This window comes from Nerophis ophidion, linkage group LG26 (genome assembly GCF_033978795.1).
Source record: "Nerophis ophidion isolate RoL-2023_Sa linkage group LG26, RoL_Noph_v1.0, whole genome shotgun sequence".
Lineage (NCBI taxonomy): Eukaryota > Metazoa > Chordata > Actinopteri > Syngnathiformes > Syngnathidae > Nerophis > Nerophis ophidion.
In genome coordinates this window covers 8,440,102-8,447,601 of record NC_084636.1, presented here as the reverse complement: position 1 = coordinate 8,447,601, position 7,500 = coordinate 8,440,102, and the positions used below count along the sequence as shown (strand labels likewise).

Below are 7,500 nucleotides of genomic sequence, written 5' to 3'. Positions count from 1 at the left end.
AAAAGGAAGAGGAGGGGTTAGTCCAACATGAGTGTGGGGGTGGAGCCAGTGCGAGAGGAGGCGGGGCTCCAGTCGAGTGCTGGACACTGGCGCTCAAATCAACGAGCAGAGTGGTGCACGTCCTTGTTCAGTAGTCTAACACACACACACACTCACACACACACACACACACACACACATACATACATACATACAGGGTTCGTTAAGGCAGTGGTGGCAGGTGAGGCTGCAGTGGGAGGTGACAGGGTGGGGGGGATATTGGGCAGTGAAAGCTGCCATTGGTGCGTCAAGACTCCGCCTCCTCCTCAGCCGCTGGCTCGCTGCTGACCTCAGCACTGCTCACTCGAATGACATCAGATTGGTCGGCACCTGCACAGTCGGCAAAAAAAAAAAAAAAAAGTAGGTCGTACGGCGTCCTCAGTGGGTGTGTGTGTGCGTGTGTGTGTGTGTGTGTGTGTGTGTGTGTCTGTGTGCGTGTGTTCTGGCAATGCTGACGTAATGGGGACATCGCTCTGTTTACAGCAGGGGTCACCAACCTTTTTGAAACCAAGAGCTACTTCTTGGCTACTGATTAATGCAAAGGGCTACCAGTTTGATACACACTTAAATAAATTGCCAGAAATAGCCAATTTGCTCAATTTACCTTTAATAAATAAATCTATATATATTTAAAAAAATTGGTATTTTTTTTCCTTTTACGGAAGTTTTTTTTGTAGAATATAAATGATGAAAAGAACACTTAATTGAACGCTTTAAAAGAGGAGAAAACATGAAAAAAATGAAAATTAAATTTTGGAAACATAATTTATCTTCGATTTCGACTCTTTAAAATTCAAAATTCAACCCAAAACATGAAGAGAAAAACTAGCTAATTTGAATCTTTTTGAAAAAATTAAAAAAAGAATTTATGGAACATCTTGAGTAGTTTTTCCTGATTAAGATTAATTTTAGAATTTTGATGATATGTTTTAAATAGGTTAAAATCCAATCTGCACTTTGTTAGAATATATAACAAATTGGACCAACCTATATTTCTAACAAAGACAAATCATTATTTCTTCTAGATTTTCCAGAACAAAAATTTTAAAAGACATTCAAAAGACTTTGAAATAAGATTTAAATTTCATTCTACAGATTTTCTAGATTTGCCAGAATATTTTTTTTGAATTTTAATCATAATAAGTTTGAAAAAATATTTCACAAATATTCTTCGTCGAAAAAACAGAAGCTAAAATGAAGAATTAAATTAAAATGTATTTATTATTCTTTACAATAAAAAAAAATACTTCAACATTAATTTAAATTGTCAGGAAAGAAGAGGAAGGAATTTAAAATGTTTATGTGTTTAAAAATCCTAAAATCATTTTTAAGGTTGTATTTTTTTCTCTAAAATTGTCTTTCTGAAAGTTATAAGAAACAAAGTAAAAAAAATAATAATAATTTAATCAAACAAGTGAAGACCAAGTCTTTAAAATATTTTCTTATATTTTCAAATTGTATTTGACTTTTGTCTCTCTTAGAATTAAAAATGTCGAGCAAAGCGAGACCAGCTTGCTAGTAAATAAATAAAAATGAAAAAAATAGAGGCAGCTCACTGGTAAGTGCTGCTATTTGAGATATTTTTAGAACAGGCCAGCGGGCGACTCATCTGGTTCTTACGGGCTACCTGGTGCCCGCGAGCCCCGTGTTGGTGACCCCTGCTTTACACAGTCACTTTAGGGGACTTCTGACGGTATGGGGACCACAAAACAAAGACACCTTTTTAAAGGCCTACTGAAAGCCACTACTACCGACCACGCAGTCTGATAGTTTATATATCAATGATGAAATATTAACATTGCAACACATGCCAATACGGCCTTTTTAGTTTACTACATTGCTATTTTAAATTTCGAGCCGAAATATCCTGCTGAAACGTCACGGTATGATGACGCGTTCTCGTGACGTCACGCATTGTAGAAGACATTTTGTTCCAGCATCGTTCCAAGCTATAAGTCGTCTGTTTTCATCGCATAATTCCACAGTATTCTGGACAGCTGTGTTACTGAATCTTTTGCAATTTGTTCAATGGACGATGGAGACATCAAAGAAGAAAGCTGTAGGTGGGAAGCGGTGTATTGCGGCCGCCTTCAGCAACACAAACACAGCCGGTGTTTCATTGTTTACATTCCCAAAAGATGACAGTCAAGCTTTACTATGGAACAGAGCGGTCAAGCGAACACGGTTGGATTGGACCACACACACAAAGTACAGTGTATTATGCAGCGATCATTTCGAAAGATCGTGTTTGGAAGAGGGTCCCTTGCGAAGGGCAGGGATGGGCATCGCCACCACCCGTCGACTGGTGCTGAAGAAAGGTGCGGGGCCAACCTTCAGGTTGTACAGGTACGACCATATAATCTCACTAATAAAATTGTAACACAATAAGAAGATAAGGGATTTTCCAGAATTATCCTAGTAAATTATTTGTCTAATAACATCTGTATAGTCTTTTTTTTTTTTCTAGTCCTTCACTCTCAATTTCCTCATCCACAAACCTTTCATCCTCGCTCAAATGAATGGGGAAATCATCGCTTTCTCGGTCCGAATCGCTCTCGCTGCTGGTGGCCATGATTGTAAACAATGTTCAGATGTGAGGAGCTCCACAACCAGTGACGTCACGTGCACATTGTCTGCTACTTCCAATACAGGCAAGGCTTTTTTATTAGCGACCAAAAGTTGCGAACTTTATCGTGGATTTTCTCTACTAAATCCTTTCAGCAAAAATATGGCAATATCGTGAAATGATCCAGTATGACACATAGAATGGACCTGCTATCCCCGTTTGAATAAGAAAATCTCGTTTCAGTAGGCCTTTAAATGATAGTCAGATCTATTTTGAAGATGCCCAAGTGATTTTTAAGCTTTGGCCCATAAAACATGTTTACTGGTTAGTTTGAGTGTGAGGTATTTGCACAGCATCCCCCTCATCGGGCTGTAGCTGGTACTGCACTCGCTGCTCTGCCCACACTTCTTCCATGTATAGTTAATCACTTCCACCTGCTCCCCATAACAAAGGTCTGCAGGAGATGTCACGTACAAATTTGTGTGAATTATGCAAAATTATTTAAATTTGGTCCCCATGAACCATATGAACTATGAACTCTTTTGTCCCCAGGGTCCCCAGTAAGAATGATCAGCACATTACTTCATCAATCCAGAGACTTAAAGACGTGTATGATCTAACTGGGCAGTGGCCATTTTACCTACTTTTGTTTATGCCTCTACAACATGTAGAAAGGGTGGTCCCCACAAGTACTGAACAAAAACTTGGTCCCCATTCTAAATTATAACCAGTGTGTGTGTGTGTGTGTTCGGGCAATTCTGACTTAATGGGGACATCGCTCTGTTTACACAGTCACCTTTAGGGGACGTCTGACGGTATGGGGACCAAAAAACAGGTCCCCTAAAGCGAAACTTTTTTAAATGATAGTAAGATCCATTCTGAGGCTGCCTAAGAGATTTTTAAGCTTTGGCCCATAAAACATGTTTACTGAAAAGTAAACATGGTTAAGATCTAATTTGAACTTTTTTTTTTTTTAATGGTCCTCAATAGTCACGTACAAAATTGTGTGAATTATGCAAAATTATTTAAATATGGTCCCCATGAACCCAGGGTCCCCGGTAAGGATGATCAGCACATTACTTCATCAATCCAGAGATTTGAAGACGTGTGTGAGCTAACTGGGCAGTGGCCATTTTACCTACTTTTGTTTACGCCTCCACAAGCTGTAGAAAGGGTGGTCCCCACAAGTACTGAACAAAAACTTGGTCCCCATTCCAAATGATAACAAGTATGTGTGTGTGTGTTCTGGCAATGCTTACTTAATGGGGACATCGCTCTGTTTACACAGTCACCTTTAGGGGACCTCTAACGGTATGGGCACCAAAAAACAGGTCCCCAAAAGGGAAACCTTTTTAAATGATAGTCAGATTCATTCTGAAGATGCCCTAAGTGATTTTTGAAGCTTTGGCCCATAAGACATGTTTACTGAAAAGTAAACATGTTTAACATCTAATTGGAACTTTTTTTTTCATGGTTCTCAGTATTCACGTACACATTTGTGTGAATTATGTAAAATTATTTAAATTTTGTCCCTATGAACCATATTAACTCTTTTGTCCCCAGGGTCCCCAGTAAGAATGATCAGCACATTACTTCATCAATCCAGAGATTTAAAGACCTGTATGAGCTAACTGGGCAGTGGCCATTTTACCTACTTTTGTTTATGCCTCCACAACATGTAGAAAGGGTGGTCCCCACAAGTACTGAACAAAAACTTGTTCCCCATTCTAAATTATAACAAGTATGTGTGTGTTCGGGCAATTCTGACTTAATGGGGACATCGCTCTGTTTACACAGTCACCTTTAGGGGACCTCTGACAGTATGGGGACCAAAAAACAGGTCCCCTAAAGGGAAACCTTTTTAAATGAGAGTCAGATCCATTCTGAAGCTGCCTAAGAGATTTTTAAGCTTTGGCCCATAAAACATGTTTACTGAAAAGTAAACATGGTTAAGATCTAATTTGAACTTTTTTTTTTTTAATGGTCCTCAGTAGTCACGTACAAAATTGTGTGAATTATGCAAAATTATTTAAATATGGTCCCCATGAACCCAGGGTCCCCGGTAAGGATGATCAGCACATTACTTCATCAATCCAGAGATTTGAAGACGTGTGTGAGCTAACTGGGCAGTGGCCATTTTACCTACTTTTGTTTATGCCTCCACAAGCTGTAGAAAGGGTGGTCCCCACAAGTACTGAACAAAAACTTGGTCCTCATTCCAAATGATAACAAGTATGTGTGTGTGTGTTCTGGCAATGCTTGCTTAATGGGGACATCGCTCTGTTTACACAGTCACCTTTAGGGGACCTCTAACGGTATGGGCACCAAAAAACAGGTCCCCAAAAGGGAAACCTTTTTAAATGATAGTCAGATCCATTCTGAAGATGCCTATGTGATTTTTGAAGCTTTGGCCCATAAGACATGTTTACTGAAAAGTAAACATGTTTAACATCTAATTGGAACTTTTTTTTTCATGGTTCTCAGTATTCACGTACACATTTGTGTGAATTATGTAAAATTATTTAAATTTGGTCCCTATGAACCATATTAACTCTTTTGTCCCCAGGGTCCCCAGTAAGAATGATCAGCACATTACTTCATCAATCCAGAGATTTAAAGACCTGTATGAGCTAACTGGGCAGTGGCCATTTTACCTACTTTTGTTTATGCCTACACAACATGTAGAAAGGGTGGTCCCCACAAGTACTGAACAAAAACTTGGTCCCCATTCTAAATTATAACAAGTATGTGTGTGTGTGTGTTCGGGCAATTCTGACTTAATGGGGACATCGCTCTGTTTACACAGTCACCTTTAGGGGACCTCTGACAGTATGGGGACCAAAAAACAGGTCCCCTAAAGGGAAACCTTTTTAAATGACAGTCAGATCCATTCTGAAGATGCCTAAGAGATTTTTAAGCTTTGGCCCATAAAACATGTTTACTGAAAAGTAAACATGGTTCTTTCATCTCCGTAATATCGCTAAAATTCGCTCCATTTTGTCCACTAAAGACGCCGAGATCATTATCCATGCGTTTGTTACGTCTCGTCTCGATTACTGTAACGTATTATTTTCGGGTCTCCCCATGTCTAGCATTAAAAGATTACAGTTGGTACAAAATGCGGCTGCTAGACTTTTGACAAGAACAAGAAAGTTTGATCACATTACGCCTGTACTGGCTCACCTGCACTGGCTTCCTGTGCACTTAAGATGTGACTTTAAGGTTTTATTACTTACGTATAAAATACTACACGGTCTAGCTCCAGCCTATCTTGCCGATTGTATTGTACCATATGTCCCGGCAAGAAATCTGCGTTCAAAAGACTCCGGCTTATTAGTGATTCCTAGAGCTCAAAAAAAGTCTGCGGGCTATAGAGCGTTTTCCGTTCGGGCTCCAGTACTCTGGAATGCCCTCCCGGTAACAGTTCGAGATGCTACCTCAGTAGAAGCATTTAAGTCTCATCTTAAAACTCATTTGTATACTCTAGCCTTTAAATAGACCTCCTTTTTAGACCAGTTGATCTGCCGCTTCTTTTCTTTCTCCTATGTCCCCCCCTCCCTTGTGGAGGGGGTCCGGTCCGATGACCATGGATGAAGTACTGACTGTCCAGAGTCGAGACCCAGGATGGACCGCTCGTCGGGACCCAGGATGGACCGCTCGCCTGTATCGGTTGGGGACATCTCTACGCTGCTGATCCGCTTCAGATGGTTTCCTGTGGACGGGACTCTCGCTGCTGTCTTGGAGCCACTATGGATTGAACTTTCACAGTATCATGTTGGACCCGCTCGACATCCATTGCTTTCGGTCCCCTAGAGGGGGGGGGTTGCCCACATCTGAGGTCCTCTCCAAGGTTTCTCATAGTCAGCATTGTCGCTGGCGTCCCACTGAATGTGAATTCTCCCTACCCACTGGGTGTGAGTTTTCCTTGCCCTTTTGTGGGTTCTTCCGAGGATGTTGTAGTCGTAATGATTTGTGCAGTCCTTTGAGACATTTGTGATTTGGGGCTATATAAATAAACATTGATTGATTGATTGATTGAAGATCTAATTTGAACTTTTTTTTTTTTTTTAATGGTCCTCAGTAGTCACGTACAAAATTGTGTGAATTATGCAAAATTATTTAAATATGGTCCCCATGAACCCAGGGTCCCCGGTAAGGATGATCAGCACATTACTTCATCAATCCAGAGATTTGAAGACGTGTGTGAGCTAACTGGGCAGTGGCCATTTTACCTACTTTTGTTTATGCCTACACAAGCTGTAGAAAGGGTGGTCCCCACAAGTACTGAACAAAAACTTGGTCCCCATTCCAAATGATAACAAGTATGTGTGTGTGTGTTCTGGCAATGCTTGCTTAATGGGGACATCGCTCTGTTTACACAGTCACCTTTAGGGGACCTCTAACGGTATGGGCACCAAAAAACAGGTCCCCAAAAGGGAAACCTTTTTAAATGATAGTCAGATCCATTCTGAAGATGCCTATGTGATTTTTGAAGCTTTGGCCCATAAGACATGTTTACTGAAAAGTAAACATGTTTAACATCTAATTGGAACTTTTTTTTTCATGGTTCTCAGTATTCACGTACACATTTGTGTGAATTATGTAAAATTATTTAAATTTGGTCCCTATGAACCATATTAACTCTTTTGTCCCCAGGGTCCCCAGTAAGAATGATCAGCACATTACTTCATCAATCCAGAGATTTAAAGACCTGTATGAGCTAACTGGGCAGTGGTCATTTTACCTACTTTTGTTTATGCCTACACAACATGTAGAAAGGGTGGTCCCCACAAGTACTGAACAAAAACTTGGTCCCCATTCTAAATTATAACAAGTATGTGTGTGTGTGTGTTCGGGCAATTCTGACTTAATGGGGACATCGCTCTGTTTACACA

General features: G+C 40.2%; 1 protein-coding gene across 4 annotated transcripts in view; it reads right to left on the bottom strand.

Annotated features, from left to right (window-relative positions):
- Nucleotides 1-7,500, bottom strand: part of ralgps2 (Ral GEF with PH domain and SH3 binding motif 2) — a 227,166-nt gene that overhangs the window by 793 nt on the left and 218,873 nt on the right. For all 4 annotated transcript variants that reach the window (XM_061888158.1, XM_061888161.1, XM_061888159.1 and 1 more), the window contains one exon: nucleotides 1-369. This exon is cut by the window's left edge and continues 793 nt beyond it. In XM_061888158.1, the coding sequence (XP_061744142.1) occupies nucleotides 340-369 (30 nt within the window). In that variant the 3' untranslated portion in view covers nucleotides 1-339. The remainder of the gene's footprint in view (nucleotides 370-7,500) is intronic.